The following is a 25,380-nucleotide window of genomic DNA, read 5'->3' on the forward strand; positions in this document are numbered from 1 at the left end:
ATTAAAGGCAATAAGAGTTCTACAAAAGAGAGATACATGTAAATAGGAATAGTTGAAGAACACTTCTCAGAGGAGATGGGATTTGTGCCGTGCCTAGATAGCTCAAAGAGGCAGAATAAATAGGGCTGAGCTATTCATAGGTTATCATATTTCAGTCTCCCCTCCAAGTAACTTCAAGTTCAGTGCTGTGAGAAAGAAATACAATGTGAGCCCCGTATATGATTTAAAGTTTTCTGATAGCCAAGTTAAAATAAAACATAGATGAAATTCTAATAATATATTTTATTTAACAGTATATCGAGTATCATTCCAATATGAAATTTAAAAATAATAAAAATTATTAATGAGGTAATTTACATTATATTTTTCATACTAAGTCTTCAAGATCCAATGTGTATTTTATATATACATAAATATATACGTATGTGTATATGTATATGTGCGTGTGTATATATATACATATATATATCTCATATGTATATATATCTCATATATATATATATATATATATATATATACACACACACACACTTCACATCATAGTTCAGACTAGCCACACTGCCAGTGAGTAGCTACATATGACCAGTGGCTACCATATTGGAAAAATCAACTTTCTAACTTTATAGGTTGATACTTAACAGTTTTTACCTCTAGAACTTTGTTTTTGACCAAGATCTTTTTGATCTTGGGCAGGTTGTTGGAATTAAATTACTCAGGATCTTAAATTTACTGTTGGTTAATGTGTCACATTTGTTTGTCAGTTTTTAGTTGTTTTGCCCATGAGTTATTCTAAGAAATGGAAAGAACATTCATTTGGGGGGAATGTTAATTAGTGTTTGTTGAGTATCTACATGTGCTTGAAACTAGGTATGTATATTCAGATTAAACAGTTTGCCTTTCAGAGCAGAAGTCATTGGTTCATTGGAGATAAGGTGGATTCTTTGACTTTGCTGTCCATCTTCCTTTCTGTAAATAACTTTTTCTGCTTATTGTGTGTGTGTGTGTGTCCAAGAGCTGTACCATGTGACCAGTTATTTCAGCCATTCTCCTTTTTGTAGAAATATACTGACATTTGCTTTCTGTGTACTTGTAGTAAGATGTTCAGAAGTATTTAGAAGTTTTACAGTACTTTGATAAAGCTTTAAGGGGGAAGTTTAATTGCTAATCACTCATAAAATTATAGTTCACCTATATTTTAAAAATAGAGCTTATATGTTAAAATCCAATAAGCTCACCTTCTAAACTAATGATGCCACTTTCCTTTGGCTTTACAGGAAAGTAGTAAATCATGAAATGACTTGGACTTGGAAAAAGTGTAAACTCCTTTTATATTTGAGGAAACTCGTTTTGATTGTCTGAATACGTAATATTAAGAATAAAGAAATAGGGGCACCTGAGTCGCTCAGTTGGTTAAGCGTCTGATTCTTGATTTGGGGTTAAGGTCATGATCTCAATAGTTCGTGGAATCGAGCCTCTTGTCGGGCTCTGCACTGACAGCATGGAGCCTGCTTGGGATTCTCTCTCTCCCTCTCTCTGTGCCCCTTCCCCACTTGCACGTGCTCGCTTGCTCTTTCTCTCAAATAAACTAAAGAAAAAAAAAAAGAAATAAATTCCACTAGAAGGGAATCAGGACGTCTTAGAAAAATGACTGATTTTAATTGTAAGATTAGAAATGAACCAAGTGATCCTGGATGGAACATCATGTCCTACCAGAAAGCAAGGAAACTGGTGAAAATACAGGGTCACATCCCAGGGACTCAGAAGCGAACTGAGTAAGTTCTCACTAGCCAGGGATAGAAGAATATGAACATTTAAAAAATATAGCAACCATAGTGCGTTGAACCTACAATGAATTGATATGTAGAATTACTGTTAATTTGTATATGTGATAAAGACTGTTTTTTTAAAAGCAACATTCCAGGGTTGCCTGGGTGGCTCAGTTGGTTAAGTGTCTGACTTTGGCTCGGGTCATGATCTCACGGTTTGTGAGTTCAAGCCCCGTGTCGGGCTCTGTGCTGACAGCTCAGAGCCTGGAGCCTGCTTCGGATTCTGTGTCTCCCTCTCTCTGCCCCCTGCCCTGCTCACACTCTGTCTCTGTCTCTCAAAAAGGGAGTAAACGTTAAAAAAAAAAAAAAATTAAAAGCAACATTTCTAAAAGGTATGTCCTAAAATATTATATGTGAAATTATATGATGTCTAGGATTTGGTTAAAAATAATCCAGAGCAACTAGATGGGATAGGGACAGGGAGGGAAGGAGAATGGATTGAGGACATGTATTAATACTTGTTTATAGCTGCGTGATGGATATATTGGGTTCATTATACTGCTGTTTCTATTTGTTAGGAATTTTTGTAATGAAAAGTTTCGTAAAAACTCTATTTTTAGAGACTTTCTTGAGACCCAGGGTTATAGTTTCTTTAGAAATTCATCTTAGTGAGATAATTATTATTGCCATGGGGACATTTGTCCTTGCATCAGATCACTTTGTAAAATAAGGCCATTTCTTCAGGTTCTATCCATTGGCTTGACACCAGCATCTTTTCATTTTTCTTTTCTCTTTTCTCCTCTTAGCTCTCTCTTTCCAGATGTAGTGAACTGTATGCAAACCGACAATCTGGAATTAAAGAAGCTCGTGTACCTTTATTTGATGAACTACGCCAAGAGTCAGCCAGACATGGCCATCATGGCTGTCAACAGCTTTGTGAAGGTAACATTTCCCCCAGGGACTCAAGACCAGTCTCTTCTGTCTCAAGTAACCTTTTCAGAAGTGTTTCTTGATATAGTTAATGTCTGCATTGCAAATAAGCAACCTCTGTTCCAAAAGAGGGCCTCTGGAGAAGTACTGGCACCGACTAGGAATGTTCGTGTTTTTAAGCCTTCTTTATGCCAGCATTTGTCATCCAATTCAAACCATATGGAGAGCTTTCAGTTAGCTGGTCTTGGTGTCCTTGCCAGATGGAAGAAGAAAAGCAGGTGAAGAAGCCTTAATGTTTTACCTACCCAGGCTGACAAAGCTTAGGTATATCATTGCAGTTTCAGTAACCTGGGCTTTATCTAGTTTCCCTTTGTAAAAATTATGCTTATGAGTTAGAAGTAGTAGAAACCACAGGAACTACTACCTCTGTTTTGTCTTACTTAATAGGTCTTAACACTGGATTAATTTTTTTATTATGGAAACTTTCAAACATAATGAAGTAGAGGAAATCGTATTATAAATTCCTACCCATCTTGTAGTTGCAGTAGTTAATAACCCATGACCAGTCGTGTTTTATTTATTCTCCCATACATGTTTTCCTGACTCCTCCTCATTTTCCTACTAGATAATTTTAACGTAAATCCCAAACATGATAAAGATGAAAAATAATTTCATCCTTACATTTGTCAGAGTAAGATCTCTTTTTGAAACATAACTACAATTTTCACATCTTAAAAAATTGACCATTAAGAAATTTCTTATTATTAAACATGCAGTCATAGTTTCCCTATCATTAGATTTGATGGACATAATGAGGCTGTACCTATTAAAAAGTACATATTTTAATATTTTATATATGTATATATACATATATATATATATATGGTTTTTTGCTGTTTTTTCCCCTTTGTTGGGAATTTAGTCTGCATTAAAAAAAAGACAGTATTTCTAAAATTAGCTTTTATTAAACTGTTCTGAAAAATAAACTATATGCTTTCTTTCTTATGGAATTTTTGTTCTTTACCTGTGTTTAGCTACATTGTACAAAATCAGAGAACATAACATTCTGTCTGGTGGTTCATAGGTGGACTACATCATTGGAAAGATAATTTAGTTTTCTTGTTTTGTACTTTGGTGTATACAAGGTTTAGACTGTTTAAAGAAATTTTTTAGCATAGTGCAATTTAAGGAGTATTCTATTTGTACTGTATTTGGAAGCATTTGCTAATAAAGGAGAATGTAGGAGTGCCTGGCTGGCTCAGTTGGTAGAATATGCAACTCTTGAACTGGGGTCCATGAGTTTGAGCCCCATGTTGGGTGTAGAGTTCACTTAAAAATAAATAAGTAAATAAATCCCTCATTTGGGGAAAAAAAAAAGGAGAATGTATGTTAATTGGGATCTTGGAGGGCTCTCTCTGCTGCTTAACTCCAGGAACTTGGGGCAGGCCCAAACCAGTTTCTCTCTCCTTTGCTTTCTTGGCTGTAGGCCCCAGAAAGTCCCAACCTATTTTCTCTCTACTTGATACTTGCAGACTGGCTCTGGAGTGGAACACATCTTTTCAATTCCTCATTTTTTTCCTGTTGTTAAGGCAGGTCCACTAATAGCCATGGGGATGGTATTACCAGCTCACTAAGGTGCTGCCCTTCTGGGCATTTCTTCACTGTGTTTATAAAACAATTAAATGATTTTCTAAGCTAAACTCTTAAATAGGCAACTAAGGTTTGTACTTAGGAAACAATAGCATGGGATGATTTATGTTCTGATATAGAATGAAGGAAATATTCTTTTGTGGTTTGTATAAACTAGACTATTTACTTTTAGTTACCATGTACACCTACAGTTGTCAATGATTTTTTTTTTTTTTTTTTTTTTTTTTTTTTTTTTTTTTTTAAAAGGACTGTGAAGATCCTAATCCTCTCATTCGGGCCTTGGCAGTCAGGACCATGGGGTGCATCCGGGTGGACAAGATTACAGAATATCTGTGTGAGCCCCTCCGCAAGTGTTTGAAGGATGAAGATCCCTATGTTCGGAAAACAGCAGCAGTCTGTGTGGCAAAACTCCATGATATCAATGCCCAAATGGTAGAGGATCAGGGATTTCTGGATTCTCTGCGGGATCTCATAGCAGATTCAAATCCAATGGTAACAAACTTCTGCTTTTATAAAGAGAATAGTGCTTAAAATGGGTCCCTTTTAAAAAAGCGTGTTTAAAACAAATCTTATGTTTGGGACATTGAAACCTAGGTTAGCTATGGGAAGTATGAATTCTGTGTGTCCCTCAGATTATCTGTCTCACACTGTAGGTGTTTCTGAGGTGAAAACCAACTACTAAAATACCAGGGTCTTAAAGCAAACCTTTGCATCATACCTATCCCTGTATTTGCTCAGCAACCGGTTCTTTCATCATTTTTTTAAGAGGATTTTACCTTAAATTGATAGCAGTTTTTTAAAGATGATTTCTTCAGATGTTTGTGGTCTTTTCTAGCAGTGTGGCAGTAGAAACAAAGTTATATTTATTGCTTAGTGATTTTTATGCATTCTTCTACAGGAAAATTCTAGGACAAGATTCTCTTTTGACAACTAACGTTTTAAACATTTGGTAGCTAGGAGTGCCTGGGTGGCTCAGTCGGTTGAGCGTCAGACTCTTGGTTTCAGCTCAGGTCATGATCTCACAGGTTGGTGAGCTCGAGCCCCACATCAGACTCTGTGCTGATGGTGCAGAGCCTGCTTGGGATTCTTTCTCTCCCTCTCTATCTGCCCCTCCCACGCTTATGCTTGTTTGTGCATGCGTTCTCTCTCTTTCTCTCTCTCTCTCAATAAATAAATAAATAAACTTAACCAAAAAAAACCTTTAAACATTTAGGAGCTGGAAAACAACTTAACACCTTAAAGTTTGGAGTACTTTTATTTCTCATATTAACATTTTTAACTTTGTCCATATAATGAAGGGGAGAAAGTCCCAAGTGGTATGTTGACTCTGCTGGTTACTGGAGCTCATTTGAATTCAATGATTGGTCAAAGTATCATTGCTGAGAAGATGAAGGAATATGGCCACCTTTTCTCCCCTTTTTGCCTAATACAATATTTACTTAGAGGTGAATAATTGTGAGTTAATCAAATGAGTAATCTTTGAATATTTTTCTTGTTGTTGAACTTTCTGGAATTTGCCTTGAAATAGACATTGCCTCTCACTTGCAAATTACCCACTCAGATCTCTGCTTTGATATTTCATTTGGTTCATCTTATTCTTTGAATAGCCTTGGCTTCTGTTTATTCTCCTTCAAGTTTAGTATCAAGGTCAAAGGATGAAGCAAGCCCCACTTTTTTTTTAGGGTACTATGGTACTTACTATCATCAGGAATCTTTTTAGCCACCTTCTAGGTACAGAAGTGGGTGCAGATATGGATGTGCTTAAACTATGACTTCTGATAGGATGTCACCATCAGTAAGAAGATTCAGCCTTTCCTTTTTTCCACCTCAAGTAAGATCATGTGACTTCTCCCCCACTTTTTTTTATTCCATACAGGAAGAAATTTATAGGGGTGTCTGGGTGCCTCAGTTGGTTGAGCGTCCAGCTCTTGATTTTGGCTCAGGTCATGTGATATCACGGTTCGTGGGTTTGAGCCCCATGTTAGGCCCTGCGCTGACAGTTCAGAGCCTGCTTGGGATTCTCTCTGCCCCTGTCCTGCATGTGTGCTCTCCCTTAAATAAGTTTAAAAAAAAAAAAAAAAAAAGAAATTTACAAGGCATTAGTATCTATGTTATAGACTGTGTAGTTGGTCCTAAGTTGTATTTTAGTGTTGTTTCTGAGTCACGGTTACTCTGAGCAGCTGTACTGGAAATTTTCTACCTGAGGACAAATGAGAAGATGAAAAGTATTTGGCTTCCGTGCTCCCAGTTTCAGGCATCCAGATGAATAGGGTATTGTGCACTCATGGAAACTTGTTAAATAGTGGGGCTAGGAATGTGGAGTGGAGTGAGGTGAAAATGAATTCTAACTCATTTAGGCAATTCCATTTTGGGGAGAAAAAGGCATTTTTACACTAATGTAAATTCTTCAAAGTAGAACCTACAAAATTAGATGATTAGGGATAGGGAGTAACTGATGGTTTAGTAAAGGCTTGCTTTTTCTTTTTTCTGCTCTTTTCTTTTTTTTGTACCCAAGCACTTAGAACTTAAAACTTTATCCAGATCAATTGAGAGGGTGGAATGATTCTGGAACAAGCCTAATTTAACTTATTTTAAGTTTTCATTATGGAGGAAGGGCTGGTTTTGGCCAGATCCTACTCTCAAGTAACATGTATGCCATTTATTTATTTATTTATACTTTATATTTTGGGAATTTTCAAACATATTCAAAATTAAAGTGACTAAATGAAAATGAGATAAGTGAAATGAATCCATTTACCATCATCAGATTCGGTAATTATCAGCATGTGCTAGGCTTGTTTTACCTGTTTTCCCCCATGCCATACCTACCTATATAAGTAATATAAACAGGCAACACATCAGTGGGTCTCTGTTTGAATTTAATATAACATTATATTAAACTATAATACTCTTAATAAAATTTCCTAATCTGTTTTTACTACAGCTTATCAGGAGGTGATTTCAGGGGATTTTCACAAGTTACCTTTGAGGAAACATTTAGAGAAAATTTAAGGTCACCTGGTAGATTTTGAGAAACTTTCAGGAGCCACTTTTGTTTACTGTGTCTTTATTGCCGATTTTCCTAGAGCAGGTGTCAGCATTAATTATCATTGGACCTATCGCTCTCTAAATAGAAAATCTTTTTGATTCTCGTCACATTTCTCAGTAGCAGAACTTTTCCCTTGATATTGTTCAATGGAGTGCTAGCAAGGCTCACAGGGTGCAAAATTTAAAATGGTACTCACATTCAGGTGCCAACTCCATACCTGCAGAAGCCTGAAAGTGGAGTGTCTCCTTAAGCTTGTGCCTTACTTGCCTTACTCTTGTTCTGGTCTTGTTTTACATACTCTTATTCAAATCATTTTTTGAGCTCTTCATGCTTGTTTTAGTGAAGAACTGAAAAGTTTGTGTTAAGATAGCCAACAGACACACATGCCTACCTTTGATCTCGAACCCATACTTTTCATCTCAATCGATGTCCTGCTTTTTGCCAAAAAGTATTACAACCGGCATTTAGACCACTGATTTTCCTTTTTTATCAGCTGGGTCAAATACTGTTGATAGGAAACAGGTGAGTACATGAATGTAAGGTTTAATAGCTCAAACATCTGAGAGATTCCAAAGGATTCTGATGACCATACATTCTTAGGAAAAGGGAAATTTAAACTTAAATGCATTCTATGCCAGATACATGCTTTTACTTACGATTTATTGCTTCGTTCTCTTATCTTCCCAATGCAGTAGAGGTTATTCCATGTTGAGATCAAGAAGTGTACACTCAGGAAATTATCCCAGAGTCCTACAGCTAGTGGTAATATAGCCAGGATTCTAACCTAGTTCTGAGTCCCAGTACCCGTTATTGGTCACTGTCTTCATAGAGGTATGTCTATAATAGAATTTAAATGTGTGTATTCACACGTACACATTTAGAACTGTTTTATTGTCTCAAAATGGTTAAAATTTTGAATATATGAAGGCCTTTAATTATCTGAGACCTGTTTTACTGTGGAAATCCTCTCAAGCTCCTTATTCTGATGCTTGAGTCCTCTTCTGCTCTGGAGGGTATTTTGTTGCACTGTTTCAGAAGTTGTTCCACACGGTGGCAGCACTGCACCAGAAAATACTAGAATCTCTTGCAAAAAAAAAAAAAAAAAATTAACGTTTCCAGGGGGTTCTGCTTTAGTAATTTTCTTATAGCTCACTTCAGAAGGGCATCCTAAAGGTGAAAGCACCTGCAGAAATGACTTGGAAATCAGAGAGTAAAATGTTGATCAAGATCTGAATACTTTTGGGGTTATGTTGATTTCCAAGCTCATTCCTGGGAGTAGGGTACCTTGCTGCAAGTAATAGATTTGTTTTCATTTCTTGTCTTTCTGAGGGGGATCACACGCACTTCCTTTTCCTATAGTTATCCAATTTATAACAGTTAAAGCAGACTTTCAGTGAAATACTATTTGAAAGAGAAAAGATAGACTTTGAAGTAAAAAAATTCTCTTAAATTCTAGCTCAACGTCACTGAGTTTCTTCTTCTGTTGAATGAGGGGCGCCATTGTAGAAAGGCGTTAGGAGTATTTATTGAGCTGTGGTATAAAAAGTGCATATTCAAGGGGCACCTGGGTGGCTCAGTTGCTTAAGCATCCAACTTCAGCTCAGGTAATGATCTCACGGTTCATGAGTTTGAGCCCCGCGTCAGGCTCTATGCAGACAGCTCAGAGCCCGGAGCCTACTTAAGATTCTGTGTCTCCTTCTCTCTTTGCCCCTCCCCTGCTCACACTCTGTCTCTCTCCCTCTCAAAAATAAATAAACATTAAAAAAAAAATTTTTAAAAAGCACATGTTCAAGTGCTTGGCTTATGGGAGCTCATGAGAATGATGGCTGCTGCTCCTGTAACTATGAAATAGACATTAGACAGGGTTAACGTTATTGCTACAATATTAACTTAAAAGGTCCTGGTGCCGATGATAGCTGTACAAACTCATATAGTACAGTCTTTTCTGAGAGAATTAGAGCCAAACTTATTTTCAGATGCAGATTTTATTATTCATTATTTTGAAAGCAAACCTGTATTCAGAATGAGCAACCACTTTGGAGCTACAGGAGAATAGCTCCCATGACTTCTTCACAGATGTCAGAATTTTTTTATTTTATTTTATTTTTTTACATTTTATTTTATTTTTGAGAGGCAGAGAGAGACAGAGCACAAGTGGGGGAGGGGCAGAGAGAGAAGGAGACACAGAATCCGAAGCAGGCTCCAGGCTTTGAGCTGTCAGCACAGAGCCCAACATGTGGCTTGAACTCACAAATTGTGAGATCATGACCTGAGCCGAAGTCAGGTGCTCAACCGACTGAGCCACCCAGGCGCGCCCACAGATGTCAGAATTTTTAGAATTTCCACCAAATGTATATTTACAAGAAAAAAATGCACTTTTGGGTGATAGTGATTGTTTTGTAGCTTTTTTCCCGTACATTAGGATTTTCCCTCCTTTACTATGGTTTTTATTTTTTCCTCCAAGGCATTTGAGATATTCTGACTTCAGTTAGCATGTTCATGCTAGAGTCTGCCACTCCTGAGACTCCCAACAACCCCATCGCATGGTTGCTTTTGTTTGTGAACTTGGCTCTCCTGAGCCCCATTGGCTTAGGACTTTGCCCCTTTAATGTCTTCTAAACTTTCTCCATTCTGCTTCCATCAGTCACCCTGAGAACTGCCCTGGGAAGCCCCACTTCCCTCTGTCCTGTCCTCTCTGCCAAAGCACAAATTACTGAATAAGTAGGAAACCTATTTCTGTTTGATGAGTGTTCTGCACGAGCAGTATGTTCTCAGAATAGCCTCAGCTTGGCCCAGAATAGCCTTTAGCAAAGGTTCTGGTTAAAACTGCTAGCATCTTGGGGCACCTGGGTGGCTTGGTCAGTTAAGTGTCTGACTTTCAGTTTTGGCTCAGGTCGTGATCTCACAGTTTGGTGAGTTCGAGCCCCGCATCAGGCTCTGTGTTGACAGTGTGGAGCCTGCTTGGGATTCTCTCTTTCTCTCTCCTTCACTGTCCTCTTCCCCTGCTCACAATGTCTCTGTCTCTCTAAATAAATAAATAAACAAACCAGTTAGCTTCTTTTAATTAGAAATTATTCTAGAAAGCTATCTTATAAAGAGGCCTTATAAAAATTTTATAAAGAGGCTTTAACTGGGTTCATTCACATATATCATGCAAGTGAAAGACAAACAGAACCCACATTCCAAGGATCGACATAGGATGAGAAACCTCCAATGATCTGGTGCCAGCTCACAGGTCAAATGGCAGTCACATCTTTTTGGTGACCATCACCAGCATGTAGAAGCAGCGTGGTATTATGGCAGTGGATCTCAACTGGGAGCGATTTTGCTCCCCAGGGTACATTTGGCAATATCTAGGGCACTTTTCATTGTCACAGCTAACCGGAGGGATGTTGCTAGTATCGAGTGGGTAGAGTCCAGGGCTACTTCAGACATCCTGCAGTGTACAGGACAGCCCCCTAGAGCAACCAGTTATTCATCCCCAAATGTCAGTAGTGCTAAGTTTGCAAAAATTTGGATTATAGAAATAATAGAAATAGCATATAACCACGTAGGGCCAGAGTGGCTGCTGTTTTGAGTCCTGGTGTGGCTGCTTAATAAAAATGTTGCCCTTAGCAAGTTGTTTAAAATGAGCTTCAGTTTCCTTGTCTTTAAAAAGGTAATAATGCTTATTTTACCCAATTATTTTGAATATGAAGGAATAATTTAAAAATTTAAATAATGCCTGGGGCACCTGGGTGGCTCATCGGCTCAGGTCTTGATCTCAAGGTTCGTGAGTTCGAGCCCCGCATTAGGTTCTCTGCTGTCAGTGCAGAGCCCACTTGGGATCCTCTGTCTCCCTCTCTCTGCCCCTCCCCCACTTGTGCACACTCTCGTACTCTCACTCTCTCAGTCTCTCCCAAAAATGAACAGTAGGGGCGCCTAGGTGGCTCAGTCAGTTAAGCATCGGACTGCAGTTCAGGTCATGATCTCACAGTTTAGTTCCTGAGTTTGAGCCCTGTGTCGGGCTCTGTGCTGACAGCTCAGAGCCTAGAGCCTGCTTCAGATTCTGTGTCTCCCTCTCTCTCTGCCCCTTGCCTACTCATGCGTGCACGCTCTCTCTCTCTCTCAAAAATAAATAAACATTAAAGTTTTATTTAAAAAAACATCAAAAAATTTTAAATAATGCCTGATATATAGCAAATGTTTAATAAAACTGTAGCTATTGAGGAACAGACCTAACACTGCATACTTTCTGATTATTATAATTTCTATTTAGGCCTTAGAAAGTTGTGATTTGTTGTCAGTCAGTGTGAGATGGTACATATTGAAAAACTCAAGTCTCTAGATCACTTTGTAAATTTGAGGATTTTTATCAGAATATAAATGATGCCCTTGTGGGCTATGTTGTCTTTCAAAGATCAGTCTAGAGCACACAGAAAAACTTCATGACTTCATTTAATTTAGTATTTTCTATGATTTCTGTTATCCCTAAATGTATATTAATAAGTAGAGTTTTAAAGTACAATTTCATACGTAAGTAAAATGAGAAATACATAATGTTCTTCGTGCTAAAAGTCCATAAAGGAGTTCCGGAGCTGGTAGAATTTTAGGTGCATGTGAGAGTGCCTGTAGGTGGTAGGCACTTAATAAGAGTAATGTGGGAGGTAATATGTTCAGTCTGTCTGGGTTCCCCATGTGAGTAATGTTGTATTTGGTACCAAAAGAGGAACGATTTCTGCAGGAATGGAGTAAGTAGAATCATTAGAGACTGCTTTGATATAAGGCCGATTGCCCAGCTCTTGAATCTCCCACTGGTTGATCTGAGTGTTGTTCTGTCTCTGCTTATAGAGGAAGTAAATGATTTTTGTTTCCTGTGTAATAAACTCTGGAAATCTTTCTGTGATTCTCACTTCTTTTAAAATCAGTTTTCTATCAGTTGTTACTAACTTATAGGTTATTTTTTTTATTCTTTTTACATTTTTTTAAGTTTATTTATTTTGAGGGAGGGAGAGAGAAACCCAAGCAGGCTCCATGCAGAGCCTGATCTCACAACTGTGAGATCATAACCTGAGCCAAAATCACGAGTAGGACCCTTAACCAACGGAGCCATTCAAGTACCCCTGAGTTGTTGTTGTTGTTGTTGTTGTTCTTCTTCTTCTTCCTTTTTTTTTTTTTAATAAGCTCATTTAGGGGGGATAATTTTAGAATAACAGAAAAGTTGCAAAGATAGTACAGAAAGTTCTCATATACTCTTCAGTCACTTTCACTTAATGTTAACACCTTACATAACCGTGGCACATTTGTCAAAACTAAGAAATTAGCATTGGTACATTATTATTAACTAAAGTACAGATTTTATTTGAATTTCACCTGTTTCAACACAAATGTCCTTTTGCTATTCTAGGATTCAATCCAAAATACCAAATTGTATTTAATCACTTCTTTTTATAAAGAGTTGACTCACTCTGTATGAAAGTGTCTCAAAAACAGAAAAGTGCTTTGTAATTATGAAATGGTATCTTTTCCTCCCCCAGTACTGGATAGCATAGTGGTTAAGACTCAGACTCTTGAGCCAGACAGACTTGGGTTTGTATGCTGGTTCTGTCATTTCTTGGCTCCCTAGACTTCTTTCCATCCTCATCTACATAGTAGAGGTGATAAATAAAATTTTTCTCGTAGGGTTGTTGTGAACATTAAGGAGAGAGAGCTTGCAGAGCCCTTAATCCTGAACCTGGCAGAGAGAGCCCTCCATAATATAACTGCCATTTATGGTCCATATTGTATAGTCACTGTGCTGCTGGAGATTAATAAGTTTAAAGGGGTTGATTTTTCAATTGCACATTTATTCTTAAAAGATTTAGTTCTTTTGTATATGTTATTTATTTAAAAGCAGACATTGTTTTTAGGGTAATTCTGGGGGCAGCTTACCCACAAACGAAGCTAGGTCTGTTTACAGTGTTACTACACCATTGCAGAATTACTTTTAAAAGGTAATTTTTCCAGGAAATCCCTTTAAAGCAGTTCATCAGCAACTTCTTGAAAAGTGGATCTGTTGTACATAGTAATACTGAAAGATCACAGCTCATTCCTTTCTCAGTGTTCCCTTCAGGATGATCTCAAGGCTTTTAATGTGGCAGGGGGTTACTTTGTTCTCATAGGGAGATAACTGGTATGGTCATACATTTTTGGTTTGTGTTGCAGCTTGCTCTAGTGTAATTTCAGGGTCTGTGGGCCCACTAACCCTGATTGTTAGGAGTGCCTTTTGTCTATTTGTAGATACCTATTTGTGATGTGAGAATATTTGCATTTTGTCAGACTATATTTTAAGCCACTTTAAGTAATGAATTCTATTGAGTCTTATTTGTGAATCTTAATTGTTACCATGTATACAGACTTCCTTGTCATCATGAGCTGTGTTGACTCAACCAGGCAGACCTGTTGACTCAAGTTCCTTATTCATGGGAAGATGAAGGGGGAAAAATGGCACATTTTAGGATGTAATACAGTTGGCATATTATCTATTGGCATTCTGGACAGTGTGTTGGGTAAAAGTATGAGCTCTAAGTTTTACTTATGTGAGGGGGAAAAAATTAACTGGTACCACATAGTCATTGTGTCCTTAAGGAGATGATCAGGACTGAAACATGCTTGGAAGAAATACATGTTGCCTTGTGCTTTCACATGTCAGTTGAAGCAACTCTATAAAGGAGAAAGCAAGATTATATATATTTCAGCATAATAGATTTTGGTTAGTTATTATGCTTTCACTTGATTTCAGTCTTTAGGGGCACCAACCAAAAGGGTTGTAAATTGAACAGGAAAGCTGAAGTATAAACCTGGATAGAGAGTATGTGACCTTGAAGGTCATTGCTGGAAATGGAAGTCCTCTAAATAGTACTTGAGTTAATAGGGAGAAGTCACGGTACTGGAAAGTGATGTCTTTCTTGGGTTCTGAGGCTATGGAAATGAAAGTGCAGGATGAAAGTCATTCAAAGGGACAGGGACATGTGTGAGAGATTTCTCATAAAGGAGCTTCTGTCTGTGACACTCCAGTCCCACAGGAGATCTGGATTTCCCTTCTAGATTTCTTTTTTTACAGGATCATTTTTATTTTAACCCTACCTGCAGCTCTAGCTTGCTCCTTTTAAAAAACAGATGAGGTCAAATTTATGTCCTTATAATTGATGCATATCAGATAGGGGTAGCTTATAAATCAGATTTTATAGCTGGATAGTAAATCCTGCCTCTTTAAGTGCTGTCAGGATATGATTATCTCTGAAATATATGAAGTAGAAGAATACATTTTTCTCCTTGTATAAATCTCCTTGTATAAAGGCATGTCACCTTTGCCTGGACATAATGCTTTGATTGTATTATCCTCCCCCACCTCTGATGTTTCTTTCCATTTCTCCCAGCTGAAGTTCACAGCTCCTGGAAATTCTGCAAATGCTGAACGCAGAGTGATTATTACTCAGAAACTCGAAGCAGACACAAACCTTGAGTTCATATTCGAGCACTATCCCTTGCTAGCTGTGTCAACTAAACAAGTCACTAACTTCTCTAAATTGATTTATAAATTCATTGTTAAAGCCTGTTTCCTTATCTGTAATAGGTGGATTTTGATAGCTACTACCTCAGAGTTGCTGTGAGGATTAATGGCACATAGTAAGTGCTCAAAACATTTCAGTAGTTACTGTCTTTTTTTCTCTTTGCGCAGCCTTATCTATTAGGTATGGTATAAAGTAAGTTAAAACACAATTTGCTTACCTTAAAAAAAGCTCCGCTGGCTCCAAGGGTCCATAAGGAACTATCACACTGAAGAGAAGTCTGTAGTTAAGGCAGAGAAAGATGTGTCTAGTATGGAGTGTGATTTTATATGTATCTATATGTTTTGTATATAAATGTGTATATGGATGTTTGTGTTTAATATCTGTATCTATAAAGTATACACATTACATTACGGGGTGGGGTAGGGAGAAGTGTTTAGTTGCAGTCATCCCAAGAAACACCATAGTTGGGAGGCAAGATGAATAAAAAAATTTTTTTACACTATGTATGTGTTCCTTTGTAACCTATATGCCAACTTTTTATAAATCCGCTAATGTACTGAGAAAACTCATTTAAGGAACCCTATTTATAATTATATTTTTAAAGCAAAGCTTCTTTAGAAATTCCTTTCTAGGTTGTCTCGCTGGTTCAGTTGGCGGAGCATGCAACTCTTGATCTCAGGGTTGTGAGTTCAAGCTCCATGTTGGGTGTAGAGATTACTTAAAAATAAAATCTTAAAAAAATATAAAGGAAAAAAAAGAAACTCCTTTTTTGGGAACTGTAGTTTTTTTTAAGATTATAGTTAAAAGGCTGTTCTCTTCCTGGCAGTGTTTCCTAAGAGAAGTGCCAGTTTTCCAGGGGAGAAATATTATGCATGTTAGTCTTAGTTCAAATTCAAAGTGATAGTTCAAGTGAAAGAGACCTAACCTTTGGGTTTTTGTTTTGTTTTGTTTTGTTTTAACGTTTATTTATTTTTGAGACAGAGCATGAAAGGGGGAGGGTCAGAGAGAGAGGGAGACACAGAATCTGAAACAGGCTCCAGGCTCTGAGCAGTCAGCACAGAGCTGACGCGGGGCTCGAACTCACGGACTGTGAGATCATGACCTGAGCCAAGTCGGACCCTTAACCGACTGAGCCACCCAGGCACCCCCTAACCTTTGTTTTAATACATGGGTATATTAAGGCAGTTACTCCAAGGGTTAGATTTTTTTCTTTATTATGTTGAATTACTGTTTGGAGAAGTCTTTCTGGAAAGAGGAAGTAGATCTTAAATTCTAATCTGTTATTTTTAAAGTTTATTTTTACAAATAGACAATATATGTGCTGTGTAAATAGTACAAAATTCCAAACAAGCAGAGTATAAACATCAACAAGTGAATTGTCCTGTTACCGTAACCACCCAGCTGCTGTCCTGAAGTCAGTCTTTTTTCTCTGTCTACTTTAGAGTTGGTGTGACTAGCTTAAGTTTCCTTTAGAGTGGGAGAAATGTGGCGTAATGACCAGAAGACTACTACTCAGTCCCTACAGGCCCACCGTAGTATGTTTCTGAAATCATAACAGCCTGTGAAGATTGGGAGTTGAGAGTGGAAAGACAGAACAGAGGAACTTGGAGAAGTTTTAGAGGAACTGTGGAATTTTGTTATTGGGGATGCATTTTTCTCTAGTTGGCCATTGGCTCAGTGACTGTTTGGCAGTAATCTCTTTTCTCAATGCAGGCCTTTCTAAATGTAATCCTATAATCTGGTCTCTCTGGATCTTTTAATGAGATTTACTTTTCCCTATTTCCTTTTTTGTTTTAATGTGATAATGAGTGGAAATTGCCTTATTTTGCCACCAGAACATATACTTCATTAGCCGCATTATACACTTGGTTTAATTTCCAATTGCCTATGATAATGACAGGGGAATTCTAATTGTTCGTTCTGTTCAGCATCCTTCTGTTCTCTTTCCTCCATTGCTTTTTTTGATTCCCTAAATTCTGACCTTTTCTTTTTCTACATTTCCTATTAACAGACTTTATATTTAACATGTAATTTTTCTAACTTCAAAAGGATTTAATAGCAAAAATGGTAAATTGTGGTAGGACATCTTATCTTGGACAGCTGGTAACCAAGATTGGGCATGTGTTGTCAGTAACAATTTGAAAACAGGCATTTGGTCTTCTGATATGACATTTTGATCCTTTATAATATAATGTCAATCCAAGTGTAGAATACATGAGAAATCTCTTTTCCCTGCATGTACAGCACCTGAGATGATGGAGAGGATTAGTATTTCACTCTTCATGCGTTTTGTTTTTCCCTAAATCCCATGCTTGATGATAGCAGACAAAAATTAAGTCAGAAAAGAACTTCATACCTGCTACCATGTGGTATGTGGACTAGACAATTCTTCCTGATTTGTCTTAATAGCAGTAAAATCATATCATATCCATAATCATACTTACAAGTGAGCCTTTGATTTTTCATCTTGGAATTTTGTAATCACTAAATTATAGCTGAAGAGGATTCCATTCATGGCATCATACCTTTTATGTAATTATGAATGTTGTCAGACTTACGTTATGTGATTAAAAAATCATGTTGTCTAGACATTTATATTCTAGGATAAATGCTGGGATAGCCCGCAAACTACTCAGATAAGGTGGATGGTAAAATCAATAGCTGAGGGGCATAGTTCAGCGTCCGACTCTTGATCTCGGCTCAAGACATGATCTCACAGTTCGTGGGTTTGAGCCCCGCATCGGCCTCTGCACTGATGGCATGGAGCCTGCTTGGGATTCTGTCTCTCTGCCTCTCCCCTTTTTCTTGCTGGCAAAAGGATACAACTCTTAGTTTCTTAAGCTTTTAACAAGGGACTTCAGTGAGAACTAAGAATGAGTTGACGTTTGAACAATTTTAATATATATGACTGAAGCTGCTATCTCTTATCTCATTGATACTTAGAGAATATTTGGATTCAGTCTTTACTTGTTTTTAGTAACACCTGGGAGCCTCACTGAAAAATGGGGTTATAGGGGTGCCTGGCTGGCTCTGTTGGTAGAGCATGCAACTCTTGATCTCAGGATTGTGAGTTTGAGCCCCACGTTGGCCATACAGATTACTTTAAAAAAATGTGGTTTTAGGAGCGCCAGGGAGTCTACATCAGTTGAGCATCCGACTTTGGCTCAGGTCATGATCTCGTGTTTCTTGAATTTGAGCCCTACATCGGGCTCTGTGCTGACAGCTCAGAGCCTAGAGCCTGCTTCAGATTCTGTGTCCCTCTGTCTATGCCCCTCACCTGTTTGCATTCTCTCTCTCTCTCTCTCAAAAATAAACAAACATTAAAAAAAATTTTTTTTTTAAAGTGTGGTTTTAAATTCACTTGTATAGGGCCATAGTATAGTTTCTTGTGTATTTATATTTTTGTGTGTTTTTGCAATTTTTAAAATACTTTAAATATTCACTGGCAGGGCTCCTGGGTGGCTCAGTCGGTTGAGCGGCCGACTTCGGCTCAGGTCATGATCTCGCGGTCCGTGAGTTTGAGCCCCGCGTCGGGCTCTGTGCTGACAGCTCAGAGCCTGGAGCCTGTTTCGGATTCTGTGTCTCCCTCTCTCTCTGCCCCTCCCCTGTTCATGCTCTGTCTCTCTCTGTCTCAAAAATAAATAAACGTTAAAAAAACATTAAAAAAAAAAAAGAAATATTCACTGGCTGTAGACTTATTAGTTATATCAGGAATAATCTGTAATTTTGATAAAGGTTCACTTTTTTTTCTTGAAACTAGTATGGATTCCCAGATCTGTAAGTCAGGATACAAGTGTACTTTCTTATATTTGGTAGCAATTTTTCATATGTCATACTGCCTGAAAAGGTTACATTTGAGGCACCATATTTCTTTGAGTCTGAGATGGCATTGATTATAAGATGTGCTATTTTTTGTATTACCTAGAAAGAAATGTATTTCCTATTAAACTAACATGCTTTTGGTTATTAAATGCATCTTAGTTTCAGAGATGTTGATGTGAAAAACTGTGCAACTAAGTCTTGAAGAGTTATGGTAATAGTACCACTTTAAATTTGCATAAGGCTTTATAGAAAGCACATATGTATATCATATACCTGATTGAGCCTCAAACTAAAACTAATCTGTGAGGTGGATTAAATTATCCCCAATTTTCAGATGAGGACCATCTCCAGACATGATCAATAGTGAACTAGGGTTTCAAGCTCATAATTTCTTACTCTGAGACTCATGATATGATTGACAGTATCACCTCCTCACTCCCCCTTACATGCATACCCATACAGCTCTATAATTAGCCTAGATTTTTCTGTCTGTTGCCTGCCTAATGTACATGTTTCGTGTTTAAACTTCATTGATCTTATAACTGTTCATGTGTCTTGATTGTATTGATAGTGTTGAATACTATTGAAATTGTTAATGTTCTAACAGTAAATCATGTGTGACTTGTGTGACTGTCTGCTAATACGTGAATTGTTTTAATTCTGGGTTCCTGACCACTAAGAAGCTCTATATACCATCATTGGTGGTGTAATATGTTTTGAAAGCAGTCTGTTTCTAGCTGACTGGGTAAAATGTTCAGGAATGGTTATGAGTTGAGATCTATGAAGTGGTCCAGAGAATATTATTTATTTATAATTGTACTGTTCTTGGTAAATCCAGGTCATGTCTGTTTCTTTCCCAGGTGGTGGCTAATGCTGTAGCAGCATTATCTGAAATCAGTGAATCTCACCCAAACAGCAACCTACTCGATCTGAACCCACAGAACATTAATAAGCTGCTGACAGCCCTGAATGAATGCACTGAATGGGGCCAGATTTTCATCTTGGACTGCCTTTCTAATTACAACCCTAAAGATGACCGGGAAGCTCAGAGGTCAGTCTGTTTTCCTGGATAGTATCTGGGAGACTTGCCTGCTTGAATAAGTTCTGTCTATATTAGAATAAGGGTCTCTTATGTTGGCAGAGATCAGTGGCTTGTGGGGCAGATACTGCTATCCTCATGGTATTTTGTCACTGGATTTAGGAACATTATAGGTGGTGGAGTGAACCATGCACAAATAACTCTTCCTAAGGGATGTGTATTTTTCTTTTATTTAAAAAAATTTTTCTTTTAATGTTTATTTTTTGAGAGACAGAGACAGAGTGTGAGCAGGGGAGGGGCAGAGAGAGAGAGGGATTCACAGAATCTGAAGCAGGCTCCAGGCTCTGAGCTGTCAGCACAGAGGCTGGCATGGGGCTCGAACCCACAAGCTGTGAGATCATGACCTGAGCTGAAGTCAGACGCTTAACTGACTGAGCCACCCAGGTGCCCCAAGATGTGTGTTTTCCATTTCTTGTTTGAATACTGTAGTTACCCTCTGCTGAAATCTCCCTCATCATGGTTCCACATCTCCCATACAGCAGTTTCTGGCCATTTGGTACACAAAGGTTTTTGAGTGTCTCTCACCATAGTGACAAACTTTTCATTTTATGAGATACATAGTAAGTGGCTGGATATCAGTTACTAAGCTGAACTATACCTATCATTCAGTAATAGAGAAAATGTATTCAAGTCTGCAAAATATGTGATGTCTTCCATTAGATACAGAAATCACGTCAGTCTGAATTTAGAGAAGATTTTGGAAGGTGCACTTGGATTGTTGTGCTCAGCCCTTTACCAAGTTCACTGTTGTAAATTTTCTTTGACTATCACAAATTGACTACTAAATTTCGTATGCACCTACACACAGTTTACAGGATTGGCATTATCACCAATTTTTATTGAGTGTTTTGTGCATATAGGCACTATAGTAGGTAAAGTACTTCTGAAGAAATGGTGGCTCTTTGACATATTTTAATTATGTAGATAAGAACCTTCCTTGCCTGGATGAATCTCAAGCTACCATAATGTAAGTGCTCTTCACTTGTCTGGGAAATTGTTCCCTCTGAACCTGATTAAAACTCACCCTGATCGTTTCTTTCCATCCTCTAAAGTACAAGTATCTTATGGAAAGAACTTCATGTAAAATTTTATTTTTTGTTCATCAGTGACATCTCACACTTCTTGTTCATTCACTTAGCAAGTATTTATTGAGGCTATGATGCCTGCCAGGCATTGTTATAGGCGCTGAGGATACACTGTCACCAGAATCGTAGCCCTCGTGGAACATATATCCTGAGAGATGCTGCAGAAGTATATATAATATAATATAATATAATATAATATAATATAATATAATATAATATAATATAATATAATATAATATAATATAATATAAATCAGAGCCTGGTAAGTACTAATGAGAAAGATAAAGTAGGGAGGAGATCTAAAAAATGCTGGGCATTTGCGGACGAGGAATTGTGTTTTATCAAAGGGTGGTCAAGAAAGGCCTTGCTGAGAAGGTGGCTTTTGTGTAAAGACCCAAGAGCTGAGGGAGGTCAGAGAGTCAGCCAATTAGATATAGGAGGAAGGGAGAGGATCCCAACTTAATTACCTTGAATCCTTAACTGCATATAATCAGCTCACCTCTCATGTTGACCAAGAGCTATCAAAATTAGGTTAATTTCTGAAGAACCCTCAACAGATAATTAAATACTCAAGATTTAGTGAAGCCTTTAAGCATAGGTAGCAGGGGCTAGGAGAATGGGGGAAAGGTATGGGAGAATATTGCAGTGGTGTTCTGTAACTTACAAACTTTTTCAGAGATTTCCTTAATCATGAAGGCAAGGAGTTGAGTAGTTTTCCTGGTCAACTCCCTTCCTTCTGCATCATATAATGACACCTTCAGTGACAGATGGTTGGCATCTCTCACTATGAAGTAACTCTTAAAACTTAATTTGACATCCTATAAGTTGAGGAGAAATAGTCTGTGAGGCAGGAAGCCCTTATGGAATATGGGGAGACCGACGACCATAAAACAGGAAGGTAAGTGGTGTGAGCCTCAAGTATTTTGGGTATTGCTTAGTTTCCTTGCAGTTTGAGCATCCCTTATTGCTGGTTTCCTGAGGTCTTCTGATGTCTCTGCTCTGCCTGTAGTTTGCCTGTAGTTTGCTGCAGTATAGGATCCCAGTTCTGTTTACACATGGAGCTTTGACTTTCCTGATTCTCTAGTTTCTTGATACTGGGGCCAAGGTACTCTGACACATTACATCATGGACTGGATTGAACAAAGAAATTTTAATTCAAGATATTAATTTTCCTTTTTTCTCCTCAGCATCTGTGAGCGTGTGACTCCCCGGCTATCTCATGCCAACTCGGCAGTGGTGCTTTCAGCAGTAAAAGTCCTGATGAAGTTTCTGGAGTTGTTACCCAAGGACTCTGACTACTACAATATGCTGCTGAAGAAGTTGGCCCCTCCGCTTGTCACTTTGCTGTCTGGGGAGCCAGAGGTGCAGTACGTCGCCCTGAGGAATATCAATCTAATTGTCCAGAAAAGGTTGGGAAACCAAGAATTGGTGATTAAAGTGTTTGTGATTTTGAATTAAGCTTAATAATATCAATATTAGAGTGTTAAGTTTTATTGATTTTTATTTTTAAAAAGTGTTTATTTTTATTTTTTTAAAGATCACACTTTTTTTTTAAATTTTTTTTAACGTTTATTTTTGAGACAGAGAGAGACAGAGTATGGATGGGGGAGGATCAGAGAGAGAGGGAGACCCAGAATCCGAAACAGGCTCCAGGCTCTGAGCTGTCAGCACAGAGCCCGATGCGGGGCTCGAGCTCATGAGCAGTGAGATCATGACCTGAGCCGAAGTTGGATGCTTAACCGACCGAGCCACCCAGGCACCCCTATTTATTTATTTTTGAGACAGAGTATGTGTGCAGGGGGGGCAGAGAGAAAGGGAGAGAGAGAATCCCAAGCAGGCTCCACGCTGTCAACTCAGAGCCCAGCACAGGGCTTGATCCCATGAACCGTGAGGTCACGACCTGATCCGATATCAAGAGTCGTATGTCAACTGATTGAGCCACCCAGGCGCCCCTAAGTTGTTGCTGCTGTTGTTGTTTTAATGTTTGTTTATTTTTGATAGAGCACAAGCGGGGCGGGGAGGGGCAGAGAGAGAGAGAGATGGAGACAGAATCTGAAGCAAGCTCCAGGCTCTGAGCTGTCAGCGCAGAGCCGGATATGGGCCTCAAACCCCCAAACTGTGAGATCATGACCTGGGCCAAAGTTGGATGCTTAACCAGCTGAGCCACCCAGGCACCCCCCCCCCCCCCCCCACTAAGTTCTTTTTAATGTATGGAAATGAAAATGTTGAATGGCCAAGCAGCTTGTCCAGGGTGAGGAGGCTAATAGTTGTTTTTGGAGTGTCCCTGTGATAAATACATAGTGCTGCTCTCCAATGTAGTTGTTTTCTGAAGGGCTTCTTAATAGTATACCAGCTTGTGCCTGCTTCATACAGTTCAGGCTGTAGTTTAGAGCCAGATTGTTCTTCCAGCAGTTCTTAGCAGTATGTACCCTAACCCTTAAAAAATTTCTACCAAAAGGGGAACTGGTTAGAGGGATGTACAGGAAGTTTGTGAGGTTTTGGGGATGGGAAGGAGTGAGTAGAGAGCAGAGAGACACAGATTAGATATTAATACAGACTTAAAAGGACATGTCAATATATGCCTCACCTTCCTTATCTTGTGTTTCTGTGTACCGCAGGCCTGAAATCTTGAAGCAGGAAATCAAAGTCTTCTTTGTGAAGTACAATGATCCCATCTATGTTAAACTAGAGAAATTGGACATCATGATTCGTTTGGCATCCCAAGCCAACATTGCTCAGGTCAGACGTAAAGCAGACTCAGATTTATAAATCACGTAGATCTTAAGGTCTGGCCTTCAGAAAAAGCAAGGCCATGAAATTGTTTTTTGAGAATCCTTAATGATTTTCTACTTCCTGGATTTTTAACAGGTTCTGGCAGAATTAAAGGAATATGCCACAGAGGTGGATGTTGACTTTGTTCGCAAAGCTGTGCGGGCCATTGGGCGGTGTGCCATCAAAGTAGAGGCAAGTGTCTAGTGTAGTTGTGATCACATTACAGGATTCGGAGTGTTCTCTTCACTCCTTTCTTTAAAATGGGTTTCTTAAGTTTATTAAAATAATAAAGCACATAGGTAAAATTCCCAGAGGGAATCATTTTTATCTCTTTGTAGTTTCAGTTATTTTGACTACTCCCATGTTTCTAAATAATATGCTAATGGTATTTATTGATTTACCAGTTATACACATTATCTGTTAACTTTGTGCTGTAAGTACCATTCTTCATGTACCCCACTGTTCCTACTTGAACCATCCTATTTTCCAATACTTATATCATGAGGTTTTTTGCTCCTGCATTGATTATCTTTGTAAATTGAGATAATATGCCTTCATTTATTTTTCTATTGACTAAAAGTTAGAAAACTCACCGTGCATATTATGACCAAATATTTAGGGCCAGTAGAATACAAATGATTGTATTTTCTTTCCTGTAGAGACTTTTATTTTTTCTGGAGTTTCTATAACGGCCTTTCTTTTTTTCTTGCATTATATGTCTTCATTGCATCCCTATCTTCTTCCATCCAAACTTTTCAAGCATAGTATCAAATGTGTGTAAGCCTTTTTTTGTCCTAATCCCTTGTCTCTTCAGTCCTCTGTCCTCTCACTTGCCCCAGTCTGGCTTACTGCTTTTTTGGCCTTTGCACAGCCATCATTCCATATAGCTTCTCTTCATAGCTCCTTGTTGTTATTAGTCTTCTTTAATAGCATTCCTTTTTGTGTGATTGCCATAGCTTCTTGAGTCTCTGACAATATGAATTACAGTGTTTTGTTTCTGCAGTTTAAATTTAATTGTCTGGAGTATTGTATGGTGACCGTTGCAGGTCTATATATAATTTTTTTTTTTAATTTTTTTTTTTTTTAATGTTTATTTCTGAGACAGGGAGAGACAGAGCATGAGTGGGGGAGGGGCAGAGAGAGAGGGAGACACAGAATCAGAAGGAGGCTTCAGGCCCCGAGCTGTCAGCACAGAGCCGGACGCGGGGCTCGAACTCACAAACCGTGAGATCATGACCTGAGCTGAAGTCAGACGCTCAACCGACTGAGCCACCCAGGCGCCCCCTATATATAATTTTTTAATTGAGGTGTATACCATGCTTATAGTAATTTACAGCCCATTTAAATTGTTTAAGAATGAGATAACAGAAAAGATCATCAGGACTTCTGTGAGCACAGGCAGGGCTGCTGACGAACAGGTTTCTGCTTTAGGGCAGGGAGTTGATTTTTACTTGGAAGTCCTCTGAAAGAGCCTCTCTGTGACCCGAGAGGGGGATTGATTTTTAGCTTGGTTGCAGCCTTCCAGTAGGTGTTAATGGGCTATAGCTTATATTGTTCTCCATATTGTCCTCCATTTGTTTTTCATCATTCAGGAATTTGTTGAAATTAATGAAAACGTCTGTTCGCTATGATGTAGTGGATTCAGAACTCCGTATTTGTTCTTGCTACTTGACTC

General features: G+C 38.4%; 1 protein-coding gene across 5 annotated transcripts in view; it reads left to right on the plus strand.

Annotated features, from left to right (window-relative positions):
- Positions 1-25,380, plus strand: part of AP2B1 (adaptor related protein complex 2 subunit beta 1) — a 132,637-nt gene that overhangs the window by 21,903 nt on the left and 85,354 nt on the right. For all 5 annotated transcript variants that reach the window (XM_042966994.1, XM_042966993.1, XM_007096047.3 and 2 more), the window contains exons 4-9: positions 2,573-2,708; positions 4,593-4,838; positions 19,610-19,800; positions 22,121-22,342; positions 23,552-23,672; positions 23,802-23,897. In XM_042966994.1, the coding sequence (XP_042822928.1) occupies positions 2,573-2,708; positions 4,593-4,838; positions 19,610-19,800; positions 22,121-22,342; positions 23,552-23,672; positions 23,802-23,897 (1,012 nt within the window). The remainder of the gene's footprint in view (positions 1-2,572; positions 2,709-4,592; positions 4,839-19,609; positions 19,801-22,120; positions 22,343-23,551; positions 23,673-23,801; positions 23,898-25,380) is intronic.

This window comes from Panthera tigris, chromosome E1, assembly GCF_018350195.1.
Source record: "Panthera tigris isolate Pti1 chromosome E1, P.tigris_Pti1_mat1.1, whole genome shotgun sequence".
Lineage (NCBI taxonomy): Eukaryota > Metazoa > Chordata > Mammalia > Carnivora > Felidae > Panthera > Panthera tigris.